The following is an 18,557-nucleotide window of genomic DNA, read 5'->3' on the forward strand; positions in this document are numbered from 1 at the left end:
GGAATAGTGCAGTACCCCAGGGCTAACACCAGCTGGGAGCTGGTTCCACCCCTAGGCCTTAAGGGGTGAGGGGAGAGAGTGGTTACTAGATCTGGAGATAGTAGCTGTAGAGAGGGCTATCTGGCAGGAGCCGTGGCCTTAGACAGAGAGATACAGCCAACCTGGGAGGTTGTGGCAGGGAGAGAGCCAGGGGAATAAATAGCTCAAGCTCACTATTCTCCCATCCTCTGATCTCTATATTAGTTTACTAGTGCTGACATAACAAATTACCACAACTTTGGTAGCTTAAACAACAGAAATTTATTGTCTCACAGTTCTGGAGGCTAGGAGCTCAAGGTGTCAGCAGGGTTGGTTCCTTCTGAGGGCTGTGAGGAAGAATCTGTTCCATGTCTCCTCCCTAGATTCTGGTGGTTTCCTGGTAATCTTTGGTGGTCCTTGGCTTGGTAGAAGCGTCACCCTTATCTCTGCCTTCATCTTCATATGGTGTTCTCCCTGTGTATGTCTGTGCCTAAATTTCCCCATTTTATAAAGACACCAGTCATTGGATAAGGACCCACCCAAATGACCTCATGTTAACTAATTACATCTGCAATAACCTATTTCCAAATCAGGTCACACTCTGAAGTATTGGTGCTTAGGAATTAGACATGTGAATTTTGGGGAGACACATTTCAAAATATCTTCCCATTGGTGGAAGCCAAAATAAAGACAGAGCCTAAGGGAATCCACTGATGCAGGCCCAATGAATCAGCCTCACAGGGTACAGGGCAGGGTAGAGAAGGATGAAAGGTAGGTCTGAATGGGACAAATGGATGACATCTAGTACACTCATTTTTCCCCATAATTCCTTCCCCAGTCATCTTTAAGGCTCTGACTCTACGCGTACGTAGGGACTCGATGGATTGAAACCCAAACCGCTGAACCTCTCACCTTTATACCCACTCAGCCATCATGTCCTGATCACTTCTACTTCCAAAATTCCCTCTCCATCTCCACTGAACTACTGTTTCCCCGAAAATAAGACCTAGCTGGACAATCAATTCTAATGTGTCTTTTGGAGCAAAAATTAATATTTATTTATAGTAAAATAAGACCGGGTCTAATATAATATAATATATTAATTTTAGCTCCAAAAGACACATTAGAGCTGATTGTCCAGCTGGGTCTTATTTTCGGGGAAACACGGTACTACTATAGCCTTCTAATTAATAGCTCTGCCTCCAGTCTCTCTCTTTATCTCTCTCCAGTCTCAACCTATATGTTGCCTCCAGATCAATATTCCTATTCATCTCACTCCTGATTTCTTTCTCTTCCACTGTTTCCCTATGTGAGGATTAAAAGTGTTAACACAATGCCAATCATATAGTAAATACTCAGTGTTTATTGAGCTATTTTTATTGTTGGCCCAATTAAGTTGTCCCACCCCCTGAATATCACCTATATTTTATTCCTTCCATGCCCTTTACCTCCCTAGATTCAAGTCCTTCAGGGGGGAGTTCCCATCTAACCAGCTCCTCACCCTCTAATTATCCATCTCTAAAGCCTTGTTCTCCTTCTCTCCAGCCTAAGGGGAAATGATCTTTCTTTCCTGAATTGGAAAAGCTCCCTGTGTTTTCTATCCCATTTCTTCCTGGGGAAGTACCCTGGCCCCTTGTTCTATCAGCTGGCCCTTGCCTGGCCTCTTTCACTTCCCCTGACTCTTTTGCTTTCACCTTCAAATAGGCACAGGCCTCTTGATGCTAGTATTCCCTCAAGTTCCCATGCACTGACCCTTTCTCACTCCCAGATTTCTCACACAAGTAGCTTGTGCTTGCTGCCTCCACATTCTCCCCACTCTTCTTCCTGCAACCCTTTCAAATGGAACCCGAGCACCCACTCTCCTGATCCCACACTCTCCAAGGTCACTGATGATTTGTGTCTCAATGGCCAAAGCTGACCTCTTCTGTGAGCATCCTCCTTGATCATTGTACGTATTAGAATTCCTCCCATTTCAAGGTCCATGTCAGTATAATCTGGCTTCTTTCATTATTCTAAAATGTATGAATTCCCTAAGGTTATACCCGTATTTACCCTATCCTTTTTTGTCTGCAGTTAACCCATACCCAAGTAGCTGCAAACTGCTTGCCATGTCCCACCCTCAGGCACGTTTTGTTTGGCCCTTCCCTACACAGAAACTCGTGCTGACTCTATAAGGCCTAGCAGATAAGGTCCAAACTCCTTAGCTTAACATTTAAGGCCATGATTAGTCAGACTCTAAACTGCATTTTCTATGTTCTCTGGGGTTCAAGGACTCCCCATTTAAAACCCTAGGACATCCAACTCCTTGTTTTCCTAGGTAATTGGAAATAGAGAACATAAACACTTCAAAATCAAAGATAATACCAACATTAAATTTGGGCTAAGGGCCCCAGATTTTTCTCTATCATCAGAGTTCACTACTTATTATTACTGGCTGTGTGCCTCTGGGCAAGTTTCTAACTTCTTTCCCAGTTTCTTTTCCTATAAAAGGATAGTGTCTGTCCGCCTAAACGGAGTAAGGATTAAACTCAATAATGTATGTAAACTGTTTAAACACAGTTATTAGCAGATAGCCAGTAAATAGTACCCATTATTATTATTGCTGCTTCAATTCTAAGCTTATTCACACAGTTCATTCAAGTCATTATTAGAGCACTGGATAGAATGGGAGTCAGACCTGGATTCCCAATTTGTGTGACCTCAGGCAAACCCCTTCCCCGCGGCCTCTGCTTCTTCATCTGTAAAATATTTTGCCAGGATGGGGAGGGTGCCACTACAGATTAAACTAGTGGGTCTCTAAAATTCCTGACACCTGATCCTTTTTCTTGACTATAAGGAATTCACCTCTCTTTCGGCCTCATTTTCCCTCTTTGTAAAACAACAACAAACAAAACAGATTTTAAAGACAAACACATGTACTATGTACTTCCTTCCTAGCAGTGTTGCTACAGGCACCAAGCAAATAGCAGATGCACCCTAACTACTAGCTCTGGCCTTTCTGTTCCTAAATTTCTCAGCCCTTTCCCCCGTCTCACCCTTGCCCGCCGGCCGGCCGCCCGCTGCTTTTCCTTTCTCTAAACGGCTCAAGTGCTTTATTTAGGTCGCTCCACCGAGTTCTGCACTTAAGTATCGTAAATACGATCCACAAACACGGCTTTAAGTGCGAAGGGCGGGTCAGGCGAACCGGAGAAATGAATGGAAGCGACTCAGGAAGGCGGAGGCAGCGCAGGCCCCGCCCCCGATGCTCCATGTCCCTCCCTCTCGCTTTCAGACACGAGTTCTCTGGGACCCGCCTTACGCCTCTCTCTTACCCTTCAAATCACGCTCCACAGCTGGATTCTCGTGAGATCTGTGACTTGCCCCGGAAGACCCGCCCCCAGTGCCATAGAGGCCAATGGGAGAGGGCGACTGTTGCGACGGTTGGGTTTTGAAAGAACCAATGAGTACTCAGAGCGGAGAGTTCAAGAAGCGTAGGCCGGCATTTGTAGGGCCGGTTCGGGATCGGAACCTGCTTGGAGCTGACGGTGTGAGGCGTCTGGACCCAGCCGAGGTGGGACTGTGGCCGGAGGTGCCGGGCTGAGAGAGGCTGTCGCTGGTGTGGCCCTGACTGTGTGGCCGGCCTTCCCAGAGCCCAATCGCCTGTCTTCCTCCAGGGTTCGGCAGGAACCCCCTCCAAGGACCCTTCCCTCCCAGACTCTCGGCTCCCATGGCGCAGTTCGTGTTCGAGAGTGACCTGCAGTCGCTGCTGCAGCTGGACACACCCATCCCCAATGCACCCCCGGCGCGCTGGCAGCGCAAAGCTAAGGAAGCCTCGGGGCCGGGCCCCTCACCCATGCGGGCCGCCAACCGATCCCACAGCGCCGGCAGGACCCCTGGCCGAACTCCCGGTTAGTGGGGTGTGGACGGACATGGGGAGGGAGAGGGAACGGCTGAGAGCAGCCTCCATGCCCCCTCCCTCGGGAACCTTGTCAGACTATCTGGCTTCCCTCTCCCTGCACCAGGCAAATCCAGCTCCAAGGTTCAGACCACTCCCAACAAACCTGGCGGTGACCGCTATATCCCCCATCGCAGTGCTTCCCAGATGGAAGTGGCCAACTTCCTCCTGAGCAAAGAGAACCACTCTGAAAACAGCCAGACGCCCACTAAGAAGGTATGTGTCCCAGAGGGACTTAAGGCTTGGGATCCGTCTGTGTACTTTGCATAATGTCATCCGGCCTCACCACCATCCTTGTGTGCCAGGAACATCAGAAAGCCTGGGCTTTGAACCTGAATGGTTTTGATGTGGAGGAAGCCAAGATCCTTCGGCTCAGTGGAAAACCACAAAAAGTCCCAGAGGGTAAGACCTGAAGTTTTTGGCTTTTGGAGAGAGGTGTCAGCCCAAACCAGGGCTGAGTTGAGATGGCTGTCTGCTCTTCCCACCCAAGACTGGGAGAGAGGAAGTGTTTACCTGGCTTTCCAGGCTAGGGACCGGGAGAGGTGTCATTTCTTCAGTGTCTAGACTCACTCCGTTGCCACAGGTTACCAGAACAGACTGAAAGTCCTCTATAGCCAGAAGGCCACGCCTGGCTCCACCCGGAAGACCTGCCGTTACATTCCTTCCCTGCCAGACCGTATCTTGGATGCCCCTGAAATCCGTAATGACTACTGTAAGTGCAGCCTGCTCCTTGCTGGGTGAATGGAGAAAAGAGGGCCTGGGCCCAGGCAAACGAGGAAGCTCGTGCTCTTCTCTTTGCCCCTCTGGCAGACCTCAACCTGGTGGATTGGAGCTCTGGGAATGTATTGGCTGTGGCTTTGGACAACAGTGTGTACTTGTGGAGCGCTAGCTCTGGTGACATCCTGCAGCTGCTGCAGATGGAGCAGCCCGGGGACTATGTATCTTCTGTGTCCTGGATCAAAGAGGGAAACTACCTGGCTGTGGGCACCAGCAGTGCTGAGGTGCAGGTGAGACTTGTCCCTGTGCTACAGCTCTATTGTCCCCCAGCAGGAGGATGTTAATGCCAAAGCCCAATCTCTGATCATAGTGGTCCTCTCTCTCTCTCTCTAGCTATGGGATGTGCAACAGCAGAAGCGGCTTCGAAACATGACCAGTCATTCTGCCCGAGTGGGCTCCCTATGTTGGAATAGCTATATCCTGTCCAGGTCAGTGGTTTTGCTAGTCTGTTGTAAAATCAGGCTATAATCTTTGCCCACTCTTCCCAGACTGTACACCTCTGAACTGAAGCAGCTCTGGCCTGCTGGTGGCATTTAGTGCTGCCATAGAACCTGATTCCCTTCTTCCTTCTTGCAGTGGCTCACGCTCTGGCCACATCCATCACCATGATGTTCGCGTAGCAGACCACCATGTGGCCACACTGAGCGGTCACAGCCAGGAAGTGTGTGGGCTGCGCTGGGCCCCAGATGGACGACATTTGGCCAGTGGTGGCAATGATAACTTGGTCAATGTGTGGCCTAGTGCCCCTGGAGAGGGTGGCTGGGTTCCCCTGCAGACATTCACCCAACATCAAGGGGCTGTCAAGGTGAGAATGGGGCTGGGCTGGGGCCTCTGCAGACCCCTACCCAGAACCTGGGAAATACTATGGGGCGAGGGGATGGCGGGATTGGACTGAGTTATCTGTGACCGCTGTAGCTCCTTGTCTGGTGCCTGCTGACCCCCCTGCCCCCCCATTTAATCCCATCTAGGCTGTAGCTTGGTGTCCCTGGCAGTCCAATATCCTGGCAACTGGAGGGGGCACCAGTGATCGACACATTCGCATCTGGAATGTCTGCTCTGGGGCCTGTCTGAATGCTGTGGATGCCCACTCCCAGGTAGTCTTTTCCCTATTACAGCCTCTTACCCCCAGATGTAGTCTTAGTCTTTCTAGTCTTCCTGTGCCATAATGTCCCCTCCAGTGGCTTTCCTAACTCTGTACCCTGATGATTTCCACACTTTTAAATCGGCTCTCCAGAACCATATTTCCAATATCATGTGGCTTATCACCAATCCCATGTCCTATAGATGGTACCACCCTAATATCTCCCAAATTAAACTTGTTATTTCCCCTTGCCTCCCTGAAATGTATTCCTCCTCCTACTCTTATATTGTTTGAGACAGAACCTATTCAGAAATCTGAAGAAGCTTCTAGAATCTTTCATCCTCCTCACCGAGTCACCAAGATATGTCAGTTTTACCTCAGAATATCATTTATATGTGTCCCCTCCCTTCAGACTCATCCTCTTCCCAGCGGAAGCCCACTGCACTGGTCTCTGCATTCTTATCTCCTCCTATCTGTCCTATATACTATGGTCTGAGTGATCTTTTATTGTCCTTAAATCCTGCGATGGCTCCCCATCACCTATAGCATATAATCCAAATCCGTTAGAATTTGAGGCTCTTGCTGGTTGGTCTCTGCAACCACTCCAGCTTCCTCTCCTTACCCCGCCCCCATGCCCCCATGCATCCTTCATTCTGCATTGGGGCTTTGGAGCCAGAATTCAAATTCTGCCTTTGTCACCTACTAACTTGCATGTGATCTCAGGCAACTTGCTGATCTTCCTTTTGCTCGATTCCTCATTTGTGAAATGGACAACAGTTGTAACTCTCAAAAGGATATGATCATTGAAGTCTGAGTCCGTAGCTCCTGGCAGGGTGCCTACCACTAGAATGGACTTAGTTCTGATTTGAGTAATGTTGGCTCTGTCGTGCCCAACCAACCCCTCTCCACAGGTGTGCTCCATCCTCTGGTCTTCCCACTACAAGGAACTCATCTCAGGCCATGGCTTTGCCCAGAACCAGCTGGTTATTTGGAAGTACCCAACCATGGCTAAGGTGGCTGAACTCAAAGGTAGGTGCTAAATGACAGAAGCCAGACACAAAAAGGCTACATCTTGTATGACTATTTATATGAAATATCCAGAAGTGACAAAGGAGGAGTGACTTTCTTTATGGAATGATGAAAGTGCTCTGGAATTATTGTGATGGTTGCACAACTTTGTGAATATACTAAAAATCAATGAATTGTACATTTTAAAAGAAAAATTTTATGGTATGTGAATTATTGAATTATCTCAAAGTTGTTATAAAAGCAAAAACCAAAAAAGGTAGGTGGCCCTCAAAATTGGAGTGCTGTATAGTACATCTACATTCATGTGTGCTGCTCTCACTTTTTCCCTCATGTCCCAGGTCACACGGCCCGGGTCCTAAGTCTGACCATGAGTCCAGATGGGGCCACGGTCGCATCAGCAGCAGCAGATGAGACCCTACGGCTATGGCGCTGCTTTGAGTTGGACCCTGCCCGGCGGCGGGAGCGGGAGAAGGCCAGCGCAGCCAAAAGCAGCCTCATCCATCAAGGCATCCGCTGAGGACCGACTCATCACCTCAGTTTTGTTTGCTTTTTTTTTTTTTTAAATTTTTCTAATAAAGTCACGTCTCCCTCTTATCCTTGTGTGACCTCTGTCCCAGTGGCCTTCCCAAGAGGCTCCTCTCTGTGATCAAAGAGCTAGAAACGTTCATCCTGTGGGAGCCTTGACCATCCCTCCTGTTTGTAGACAGAGCTAGCAGGCTTTGTACCCCACCTCCTCCATTCATGCACGTACACACACAGCCTCAGTGGTGTCCTCTGTCACTTTTAATAAAGACATAGTGAGTGAGTAGCCTTCACAGGCTGTATTCCCAGGCCTCCCACCCCCTCTGACCTTTGGCCAAAGAAGCTCCTGCTTTGCTGTGGGGTGGAAAAGGAGGGAGCCTGGGTCCACAGTGACAGATTATTGCTGACCTCTTCATTGTGAGGAAAAAGGCCACAGGACCCTGGTGGGGGCCAGCCCTGAGTGCTCCTCTCCCAAGTTTAAGGCAGGGAGGGGGAAGTAAGTGTCCAGCCCTTTCAGCCCCCAGCTCTGGACTGGCAGAGGGCAATCAGGCCACGTCCCTGGGGCTGGCCTGGAGGAGTGGGTGAGGAACGGAAGCAGTGGTCCCTGTACCAGCTGTGGGGAGGGGAGGGCCTGTCCCCTGCTCAGTCCTGACCACAGAAGCCCTGGTCACAGGTGTAGGCGGGGAGGACGATGACAGATGCTGCCCAAGGTGCAGTCCTGAGGCACTTAGGTGGGCGCCTAGCTAGAGCATGTTTCTCAGTTGGCCTTGACTTTGGTGGTACCTGGAACTCCATTTTGCTGAACTGAACGAGGCAGCCGTTTGCCTTTGGTGTAAGAATGATACCAGAAATTGGAGAAGAGCATGAAGAAGATGGTGCCGTACATCCAGATGAGGTGGATGATGACAGGGTACTGGTAGTTACAGCTGGGCATGAAGTAGTACTGGGAGATGTGCAGCGAGACCAGGACGAACTGGATCTAGGACAGAAAGGCAAAGGTCAGAGGGAATAAGACTGGAAGGAAGGGGGGCGGGGGTAGAGCAAGACTGAATGTTGAGTGGGTAGGATAGGGTCAAAGATGAGAGGTTGGATAAAGGATCCAGACTAGGAATGTTGGGGTAATGGTTATAGGCCAGGTCCAGGCCCCTCACCAGCTGGATGGCTGTCATGTGCTTTTTCCACCAAAGGTAGGGTTGAGCCACAGGGCCGAGGGCAGACAATCCATAGTACAAGTACATGATGACATGCACAGAGGAGTTTATCATGGCATGGAAAGAGCCCATTCCTCCTGTGAGGGGCAATGAACAGGGTCAGGAGAGACGAGCCTCTGCTTCCGGTGCCTGCCCCTCTTCTCCCAGTGGACTGCACCACTCACCTGGGGCAATTCTTATCCCCCACCACCAGCTCCAGGGAAGCACTGAGTGGTGAAAGACATGTAGGAAGGTCACCTGTCCATCTTTTTTCCGGAGAATAAAGATCACCTGAGAGAAGGGTGGGCAAAGGGGTTTCAGAGCCAGGGCCTCTCACTCCTGCCTCCCCACCCCAAGTTCTCACATTTCATATAATCTCACCGTGTCCATCAACTCAATGAACTTGGAGAAGAGGAAGAGCCAAGCCACTCGAACCATCTGCAAAAAGTCAGTGCAGCCTTAGAACCCCCACACTACTCCAAGAGCCTCCCTAAACTGGCCCATGAGCACAGGTCACACCCAACCTGCTCCTGTCCCCAGGTTGCTTATGACCTAGCCCCTGCCCCTACTTACCCTCAGTGCCTCCGGGTTGTTGGAAAAATCCACAGGGTCACAGCGCCAGGTGTAACTACTTAGCCAGCCAGACATCAGGAACTAGGAAGGGATGTGAATTAGACCACCAGAGTTCTCTCCCCCACAACCCCAATCCCTCCCGTTTTCTAGTTGAAGAGATGGAGCTGAGCCTCTCTGGGAGGAAGATGCCATGCTCCAGATCTAGGCCTGCCCCTTTTCCTGCCAACAGGAATTAAAGCCTAGGCACCCCAGGGGCCCACCTCATAGACAATGTAGAGGGACAGTGCCACCAGTGAGAAGTTGTAGACAACCATGAAGCCACGCAGCTGGAAGGGCTTCCGATTGGCCATGATGCGAGGCCCAAGTGAGAGAACGAAGTACACGTAAGTCAGGAGGATGGAGGTCATTAGCAGGGGTGACCCCATCAGAGGGTAGCTCTGGATCCGGGAATCTGTGAATAAGTGTTAAAGGAGTCAGGAGGGGCCACAGGGTTCAAAGGATCCCCACCAGGTGTACAGATAAGAGGTCAGGTCACAAAGGGTCAAGGGGTGTATAGGGACTCTCCATTAGGAGACAGCCCTAGAGTCAGGGATCTCAGGGTAGGAGGAAGGGCAGGTGCACAGCATCTTACCTCCGTACTTCATCATCTCCTGGTACAAATTCACAACAGCCTCCATCCTGGCTAAAGACTCTGGGGAGGTAGGAAGGGTGGGTGTCAGCCGGGGCTGACTGTGCCTCCGCCATCCCAGCCCTGACCCACAGACAGGACACAGACCAGACAAGACAACTGCAGATGCTTCATGGCAAAAAAGGACACTAACCGTGAGAGGAAGGAATTGCTGGGGACCAGGGGCAGGAGGAGGCAATTTGGCGGGGGCATCTGCTTCCCACACATCCTGCCTGCCTGGGAAGGGCTGTTCCGCCCTTCCTCTCCACACCTTCCTCTCCTCTCCTCACTCTCTGCTCTTCTCTGGAGATTTTTACTTCACAACCTCCCCTCCCTTCTTCCTCCACGAGAGAACTCTTCAATTTCGGTCTCTTTCTGGAAAGTCTTATGCTCTCACCAACAGGGAGCTCATCACCTCCACAATGAACCACTTCTCTCCTTTCCTCACCAAAGTCTCAATTCTCCAGCTCTGGGTCCTTCTTCTCTCCAGGGATCCTCTCCTTCAACCTCTCCTGTCCCATTTTAGGATGCTCATCTCCTGGGACTGTCCCTTCAGGGACTCTCACTCCCAGTCCTTCCTGTCCCTTCCAGGACTCTCCTTTCCCCAGGGTCCCTCTTCCCCTCTGCTGGGACTCTCACTTCTCGGCCCCTACAGTCCCTTCCAGGACTCTCACCTCCGGGTCCCTCCTGCCCCTTCCTCCCCTCCTCTACTGGGACACTCCTCCTGGGCTCTCACCTCTGTCTCCTCTCCGGTGCTCTCCTCTCACCCTTCGTCTCTGGGAGCCTGGCTCTTTGAGACTCCTGCCCCAGTGGCTCCACCTGTCTGACTAGATCTGGCAGCAGCTCCGCCCTCCAACCACCCCCGCTGCACTGCACATGGGGTGGAGGGTGGGTCCAGGCCACAGGTCAGTGCCTGGAGGAGCAGGACCCACGAGGATTGAGAAAGCCAAGTAAAGCCATACTCAACCACCCACCCACCACAGACCAGCCAGATGGGCTAAGGTTCTAGGTTTTGAGCCACAACCTCCGGGGGCTCCAGCCCCAGCCCAAACCTTGACCCCAAGGAACTGCAGAAAACCCACACCCAGCATCTTCTCCTAATCTAGCCATAAATTCTCAGTTTGTCCTACTTCAGAATGGGTACAATTACCCTTCTCTCTCAGGGAGGGGCAGGGAAGCCAGTGGCATGTGAGGAGGTGGGGGAGTGGGGGAGGTCTCAGGAATCTTCCCCTCCCTCAGGGAGGGGTCTAATGAGCTGGGCCCTCTCCCCCTCAGAGCCTGAAGGAATGTCGGGGGAGGGCCAGGGGGAGGGCTCACAGCGGCTCCCAGGGAGACAAAAGCTGGCTGGAAGGGAGCCTGGGGCTCTGAGGCAGTCCCAGAGGGACAAGGCAGTCCCTGAACAGCCAGGGCAGCAGATGCTCTGTGAGCTGTCTGGACTCTAGTCAGCCAGGTTCCTTCTATTCAGAGAACAACCTGTGCAGGTACCGACTGAAGAACATGCCTGACATCCACGGAGGCTGTACACACGCGCCTCACACACAATCACTGGGTACGTATCTCACAGATGTTCCCCAGGCGCTCTGTCAACCCCCAAGTGCCCCATCACGGTTAGGCCCAAGTCCTCCCATCCACACACGCCGTCACACAGCTCTCTCCTCCCCACCCCCACCCAATGACACACTCACCAGTGGCTAGCACACATATGTACACAGAGCCCACACACCTGCTGGCAGTCACTACCCTCCTCTGACACACCACCCAAACAAGCTTCCACGGACTCTGACATGCGTAGTTTCTAATAACTCAGACTTGCTCCAAACTACATTCACACTGACGAACACACCTGAGACACTCACACATCCTCCCTTACAGGTCCCAGGCAAATGCTGATGCTCACACACAGGTTTACTCACACATATGTGAGTCATAGATAAATGTGGACACATCATAAACTCAGACAGCCCACTTAGAGGGGAATGAATATAAAATCACCCATACCACATGCAGACACACACCTGCCCTTGGTCCTACATACAGATCTCTTTTCTCAGATGACAACCATCATTCATTCATTCATTCATTCATTCATTCATTCATTCACAATCATTGTGGGTTGCCTATTCTGTGGTGGGGCCTACCCCCCGCAAGGCATAGCATGCGCTTTAACACACAGTTCCTCCCTGACCCACGTGAGTTTGCCAGCTTGTTATCTCTCTCAACCACCACCCCCAAGTTCACCACACACATGCATACACGCATGCACCCTGGAGGTCAGGAGTGGCTCAAGGCTTCTGGAAAGGACCTCTCTCAGAGCTAGAGAATCTGGGTGTGTCTCCGGTAGGGGAACTCAGTCCCGTCCTTCCTTCCTTTAAGATGGATGGAAGGGAAGAGGAGACAGGCAAAGAAAGGGGGAGGGGAAAGGAGGAGGGAAGAGAAGGGAAGGGAGGGGAGGGAAGAGGAGAGGAGGGCGGGGACAAGAAAGGAGAAGGGTAAGACCAGGAGGTGGTAGAGGAAGGCCTAGGTTTGAGTAAATGGGGGCCGGGACGGGAGGGAGGTTGTCGGAGAGGCCCAGCCCCAGAGCTGGGACCTCCCACCCACTCTCCCCAGGAACAGCCTCGCCCACAGCCTGGGCACGAGAGGGCAGGGCTGGGCCGAGCCAGCCAGGCAGGGGGCCCGGGCAAATGGAGCGCCCGCCCAGGACAGTCCAGACTCACCAGTCGGGTGCCAGGCGGGCAGCAATGGAGGGCTCGGAGGGTACAGGGCCAGAGAGAAGTCCCCAGGGCCAGCCTGCCTGCCACTTCCTCATCTGCTGGGCCGACTTTCTGTCACCAGAGGGGGAGGGGGCGGGCCGGGTGGGGGGGTGCCTGCTGATTGGGCCTCGGGCTGAGGCAGGAGGGGCCGTTGGTCCCCGACTGGGCTCTGCGGGAGGGGCGGGAGCAGGGGCGGGCCGTCTGATCCCGGGGCAGGAAGCACGCCCAGCCTGGACTCCCCACCCCTTCCCTCCGCATCTCTCAGCCTGCCGCTGTCAGGTGGCGCGGCCTGGCCCGGGCCGCCGGAGTTGCACCCTGCTTCTCCCTGACATTCAGCCCCTGGATGACCTCATTCTGGGTCCTCTGGTGATTAATCCAGCACAGCCAACACATCTTCTGTTTGTGGCAGGCCCACCCAACTTAGGACCCTGGGAAAAGTTCCAAGATTTAGCCCTTCCCTCAAAAGAGCCCCTTCTTGGGAGGGTGAGACCGTAGAGATGGGCAGGAGTAGCAGAGAGGTCTCTGTCCGAGGGAGCGGCTGGGCATGGAAGACCTCTCTACGAGCCCATAAACCTGGATGAGCCCTAGCATTAGGAGGAGCTGAGAGAATTTCTGGCATGGAGGTGGGAAAATAAAATGGCCTGGGGCAGATACAGTGAATGAATCACAGTGTACACTGGCCCTCAAGGTAGTGAAAGGGTAAAAGGGAAGTGAAGCTAGCTGTGGCTGAATGTAGTAGGTCTTGAAGGCCAAACGGGGGCAGTTTGATTTTATTCTGGAAGCAGAGGAGAAACAGAAGATTTTTTTGAGGCTACAATCAGATTTGTATTTTCAAATAGTCATCAAATATTTATTGACCACCTACCATGTGCAAGACTGTGTTAAGTACTGGTGACACATCAATGAACACAGCAGAGCTGTCCCTCTATGGGGTTTGCCATCTAGCTGAATCACTTTCCTCTGGCAGCCAGTATGAAGAGGGCATTGCAGGGAAACCAGTGAGACAGACAGCCTGGCCTAAGAAGCTTTGGAAACTGATGGGAATGGAGAGGGAGGCAGACACTATGGAGATTTCCATGAGTCAGCTGGAGAAAACACACACACACACACACACACACACACACACACACGTCTATCCAGCTTCCCCACCTGAACACACTCATCAACTATCCATGTACCCACCTGTACCACATGGCAAATGACATTGCAAGCCCTCAGTAAGTGTTGGTTGGCTACATGAATGAACACGCCTAAAGACTCACTTCTCTTTGTTCTTGTCCCAGTCCTGGCAGAAAGCATCTTCAAATATTTGCTATAGACCACCTAGGCCCAGGTCCTAGCAAACGGCACCCCCATGGCCATGGAGTTCCTGTAAAACATGGTCTAGTGGAGAAGACAGACATATAAATGAACAATTAGAGTAGCATGTGTTGAGTATTCCCATAGAGATAAAACCAGAGGGTTATGGAAGCACGGGGGTGGACGGCACCTTACCCCAAGGTGGGGGTTTGTTCTTGAAGGCTTCACAGAAATGACACCTAAGTTGAGCATTAAAGGACAGCTTCTAGAAAGCAGGGAAAGGCATTCCAGGCAGAAGGAAGGAAGTGTGTGAAGGCATAGCATCTTGACATGTTGCAGGTTTGGAGAGCTCTAGGTAGTCTGGTGTGGCTCCAGCTCGGAGGGCATATAGGTAAAGGCAGGAAACACAGGCAGGAGTCAGTTTATGAAGATCCCTGTATGCCATGGTTTGGATTTTATTGTTTATCTTTTTCAGCCCTGGCTGCACACTAGAATTACCTGGGGAGCTTTTAAAGTATCAATGCTTGGCTCTCACCTCCAGATTGATTCTAATGGTTGTTTTAATGGGAAGAGGCTTAAGTGTGTTTATGTGCTGTGTGGAAGGAAACAATGGGCTCCAGCATGCACACTGGAAGGATTAGCCTTTGACTAAGGAGAATTCCTCACAGACTGAAATGTGTGGAAAAGAAGAGGGACTGGGAGGAAATGGAACCATTTCGGACCTGCAGGGAAGTGGTGGAAGGCCTTGAACCAGGTCAGAGGGTTCCGTGAAGGCTCCCCACACGAGGGGCAGGCTGATAAACTGGTGAAACTGGAGGGATCCAGGAACTCACAGTCTGGAGAAGGATGAAGGTCCAGTGTTGCGGCAAAAGAATATCTGGTCCTACAGCTAAAATGCCCCCTCCTGTATGGAGTTTTTCTGATTAACAGGAAATGAGGTGACAACTTCCTCCACGTCCCACCCTGTCTGACTCATTCCTCACTCACTGCTCTCTAATGGGCCTTTCTCCATCCTCTTTCCCCAGAAGGCACTGATTTACTTTCTCCAAGGGTTTAGTCTGAAAACCACCACCTGTATCAGCGCTAACAACTCTATTCCCATAATTATTTGAGGTTTTATACGTTTCAGCAGAAAAATTAAAGGAAAGGGGGATCAAAGCAGCAGGAATGGTAATGGGTGAAAAGTGGATAAGGTATGCCTGTTTGTGAGTGAATGAGCAGGGGGATCCGTGGGGGGAACAGAGTACAGCAGACATGGAATCGGCTAAGAACAACAGGAACTGAGGGTCTAGGCTGAGGGACATCAGGAGTGGCAGGTAGAGATGGAAGCAGCCTTCTAGGGGCTGTGTCAAGCTTCCCCCATCCCCATCCTGCAAAGGACAAAGGGCACTTTCTACACAGTGCTCGCACAGTGGAGGTGAAAGGAGGGCTGAGTCCACGAGGACAGGCAAGTGAAGATGAGGGTGAAGGATTTGTCAGTTAATCATTCTGCATGTCCCTGGGCCTTAGCCAGCTAGCTGGTATCTTCTGCCTAAGGCTGAGACCTTGGCTGAAGAAACTGAAGCTGGGAAAACATCCGGTTGTCAGAAGGGAGACTGTATGCAAACACTTATCATATCATCCAGAATTTGGGGGTTTGCCTGGACTCCTGAGAGGTCAGAGATAAGAGTGGGTAGCCAATGCCAGAGATAAGAGTGGTTATCGTTCAGTGTTTGCTGAAGTGAACGAAAGAAACTGCAGGAAGAGCTCTGGAGAGAGAAAAAGGGAGGCTTTTGGTTAGTGGACAAATCAGGGGAGGTTATCAAGATGGAGGAAAGAGAGTTAGCAAGATCTGGAAGATAAGGGCCAAAAGGGGGAAAGAGGAAACGTAGCTTAGTAGTCAATACTTTCTCTGGCAAGCCTGGGGCCAGTTGCTTTCCATACGATCTCATGGTTTAATCCGGCAAGGTAAGTACTATTATCACCACTTACCAGATGAAAAGCATGGAATAAGAAAAGGTAAAGGATTTTTCTCAAGGTCACATAGCAAGTAAGGTGGAAGTAACATAGGTGTTCCAGGCTGAAAAGAAAGTGTGGACGAAAGGATGAATGGAGGAAAAGCACAGGACAGGTGTAGGGAACTGCAAGTGATTCCGTTGGGCTAACGGATTGGGTGAATGAAAAGCCCACATGTGACAGAAGGAAGGTTAAAAAGTAAGTTGGCTCCATATCATGAAGCATTTTGAATGAAAGAATGAGGAGTTTCATTTGTATTGGGGGTGTCCCTGAAGATTTTTAAGAAAGGGGTTGGTATGGTCCCCATTGTTACAAAGATAAACTTGGCGACAGTAAGCTATATTATCAAGAGGAAAAAGGAAGGGAGACCAACTGAGAGACCAGCTGAGAGGCACAGGTGTGATGCAGTGAAGGCCTGACCTAGAGCAATGGGAGTGAGAAGAAAGAAGAGGGGATAGAACAGAAAGAGGACCCAGAATTGACTGCAAAGTTAAGCAGGTAAAGCAGGATGAAGGAAAGGAATGCAGTTTTGACATCCTAAGTTCAAGGTACGACATTCAGCAGGCAATTTGAGACACAGTACTATAAGTTTAGGAAAAAGGATGGGGCTCAAGAAAAGAACACAAGGATTTTCTGTACAGAAGAAACCATACAAAGTGGACCACGGTAGCTCTAGTTTGGGTTGTATTCAGACACTTTCCCATTCCCCTGCTTTCATTTCCTCTAAGGATTTCCTGCCCCGCCCCACTTGTCCATTAATCGTGGTATTCTGATGGCACAGAATCCAGGCAAGAACAATCAGAGTTCTTCCACAAGGTGAGCTATACTGCTCAAAAGTAGAGAAATGCAGGGGCAGCGGGATGGCTCAGTTGGTTACAGTGCGAGCTCTTAACAAACAAGGTTGCCTGTTCAATTCCCACATGGGATGGTGGGCTGTGCCCCCTGCAACTAAAGACTGAAAACAGCAGCTGGACTTGGAGCTGAGCTGCGCCCTCCACAACTAGATTGAAGGACAATGACTTGGAACTGATGTGCCCTGGAAAAACACACTGTCCCCCAATAAAATTTTAAAAAATAAGAGTAGAGAAATGCAGAGTTTAGACAACATTGGAGCCCCTGAGCCCGCGTAGAGCCAGTCACTTTTCACTCCATGTCTGCATAACACAAATCAACTGGGTACCCTGTTTTTGGTTACGCTAGTTTAATTGTAACGTGTTGCAATCAAAACAGTCTATATACCACTCAATAGAAATGAGATTGCTCAGGGGAGTAGAGGAAGAGGGAAATAGTAGTCAGCATTTGAGGGCTGACTATATGCCTGAAGAGTCTCATACACCCTTCTAAGAAGCTTGGACTTTATCCTGTAGAAAATTAAGATTTAAATTTATTTTAAATATGCTCAGTTGAATGTAGCCTTTGAGGTCAATGCTATCTATAATCCGACATTACAGAGGTGGAAACAAATGCTTGGAAGTGAAGTAACTTGCCTAAGGCCACACAACAGATAAGTGTCCTGGTCAGGATTTGAACTTGTAAGTAAATAAACTGCAATGGCATTACACGTACTGTAATGGAGGTGTGTAGAAGGTACAGGAGAGGTATAATTCAAGAACGTCATGTACAGGAGAGGAGCTAGTACAGACTTTACAGGAGAAGGTAACACCTGAACCGGAAGCATGAGTTGTTCAGTGGGTGAACAAGGGGGTTGCAGCCGGACGAAGAGGGCAGACATCCCAAGTAGAGGGTAGAGCACGCGCAAGCCATGGAGGTGTGAAACAACACCTGAGCCCCAGGTATTTCTTCATGGCTAGAGGTGAGAGTACTTATAGTTTAGTGGTAAGAACAGTGGAGTTTGCCTTGACAGAACAAGGCCTCAAGGACCGGTGGTGAGTGTGAAGGGAAGAGGCCTGCGTGGAGCTCTGGTTTGTGATACCCAGTGAATTATACACAGCCACCCATGAAGGCCTGAGCCCCGACCTAGTAAGTAAGGACAATCAAGGAGAGAATGATCACAGCTGCACGGAGAGCTCTACGAGTGGGGCAGGCCCCCTTTCGGGACAGGATGTAGGCAGAGTAGGGAACCAAGTACTTAGCTGCTTTGGCCTTGGAACAGATAAGAGTATCGGAGGGATGAAAAAGAGCATTTCAGGTGAGGGAGCTTGTCATTTGATCTCAAATGAAAAGCACACAATTTAATAGACCAAACTGGGCTTTAATGGAAGAGTATAGGTGACGTCCAAGTGGGAGAAAGAAAATTCACAAAATTAGATTCAAAAGTGACTTATCATATCAAGCAAGATGGTGTAAACATGTGTCAGTGCCTAGGAACAAAGCAGACACTGTGGGGGATGAAATGGGCACAGAGGGTGTTTCCTGAGGCCACGCTCCTAACATGTGAGCATCGAGAGGCTGCAGAGGGGGGACGCGGTTACCTCCTGAGAGATGTTGATCGATCACGGATTTAAGCAACAATTACTGAGAGTAGCATCCTACACACTACCTTGAAGATAGGTAATATTTATTGCGCTTCTACTATCGTCAGGCACTATTCTGAGCACTTGGTACATGTTAATCTATTTAAACTTCACAGCAGTCCTATGAAGTAGCCACTATTAACATCCTCCTCAAGGAGGGTGATAATCTGAGGCACAGAGAAGTAAATAACTTGCCTAAAGGCACATAGTAAGTGGCACAGCTCGGACCTGAACCCAGGCAGTCTGAC

At 50.4% G+C, this 18,557-nt stretch overlaps 2 protein-coding genes across 3 annotated transcripts; one reads left to right on the forward strand and one right to left on the reverse strand.

Annotated features, from left to right (window-relative positions):
- The first annotated feature begins 3,433 nt into the window (after window positions 1–3,433).
- On the forward strand, window positions 3,434–7,429 carry CDC20 (cell division cycle 20). The gene is made up of 11 exons (XM_033114393.1): window positions 3,434–3,568; window positions 3,672–3,905; window positions 4,020–4,168; window positions 4,258–4,354; window positions 4,536–4,664; window positions 4,763–4,959; window positions 5,063–5,157; window positions 5,306–5,534; window positions 5,698–5,823; window positions 6,722–6,839; window positions 7,178–7,429. The coding sequence occupies exons 2-11, from the start codon at window positions 3,725–3,727 to the stop codon at window positions 7,354–7,356; spliced, it is 1,500 nt and encodes a 499-aa protein (XP_032970284.1). The 5' UTR covers window positions 3,434–3,568; window positions 3,672–3,724; the 3' UTR covers window positions 7,357–7,429.
- Window positions 7,430–7,604: 175 nt separating this feature from the next.
- On the reverse strand, window positions 7,605–12,638 carry ELOVL1 (ELOVL fatty acid elongase 1). Of its 2 annotated transcripts, none has more exons than XM_033114394.1 (8): window positions 12,506–12,638; window positions 9,756–9,815; window positions 9,385–9,575; window positions 9,125–9,205; window positions 8,933–8,989; window positions 8,737–8,842; window positions 8,513–8,649; window positions 7,605–8,340 (listed from the first exon to the last, which is right to left on the reverse strand). In XM_033114394.1, the coding sequence occupies exons 2-8, from the start codon at window positions 9,799–9,801 to the stop codon at window positions 8,119–8,121; spliced, it is 840 nt and encodes a 279-aa protein (XP_032970285.1). In that variant the 5' UTR covers window positions 9,802–9,815; window positions 12,506–12,638; the 3' UTR covers window positions 7,605–8,118. The 2 variants fall into 2 exon arrangements, with proteins under 2 accessions (XP_032970285.1, XP_032970287.1); XM_033114396.1 differs by lacking the exon at window positions 12,506–12,638 and adding an exon at window positions 10,528–10,627 and having other exon boundaries at window positions 8,119–8,340.
- Window positions 12,639–18,557: the final 5,919 nt, after the last annotated feature.

This window comes from Rhinolophus ferrumequinum, chromosome 9, assembly GCF_004115265.2.
Source record: "Rhinolophus ferrumequinum isolate MPI-CBG mRhiFer1 chromosome 9, mRhiFer1_v1.p, whole genome shotgun sequence".
Classification (NCBI taxonomy): domain Eukaryota; kingdom Metazoa; phylum Chordata; class Mammalia; order Chiroptera; family Rhinolophidae; genus Rhinolophus; species Rhinolophus ferrumequinum.

Excerpts from the sequence above, each read along its gene's own strand:
- CDC20 (XM_033114393.1), top strand. The coding sequence starts at position 3,725 with ATGGCGCAGTTCGTGTTCGAGAGTGACCTGCAGTCGCTGCTGCAGCTG. Across the intron at positions 5,824-6,721 it reads CTGTGGATGCCCACTCCCAG|GTGTGCTCCATCCTCTGGTC; the intron begins GTAGTCTTTTCC and ends CCCTCTCCACAG. Across the intron at positions 6,840-7,177 it reads TAAGGTGGCTGAACTCAAAG|GTCACACGGCCCGGGTCCTA; the intron begins GTAGGTGCTAAA and ends CTCATGTCCCAG.
- ELOVL1 (XM_033114394.1), bottom strand. The coding sequence starts at position 9,801 with ATGGAGGCTGTTGTGAATTTGTACCAGGAGATGATGAAGTACGGAG. Across the intron at positions 9,576-9,755 it reads GGAGATGATGAAGTACGGAG|ATTCCCGGATCCAGAGCTAC; the intron begins GTAAGATGCTGT and ends ACTTATTCACAG. Across the intron at positions 8,341-8,512 it reads ACATGACAGCCATCCAGCTG|ATCCAGTTCGTCCTGGTCTC; the intron begins GTGAGGGGCCTG and ends TTTCTGTCCTAG.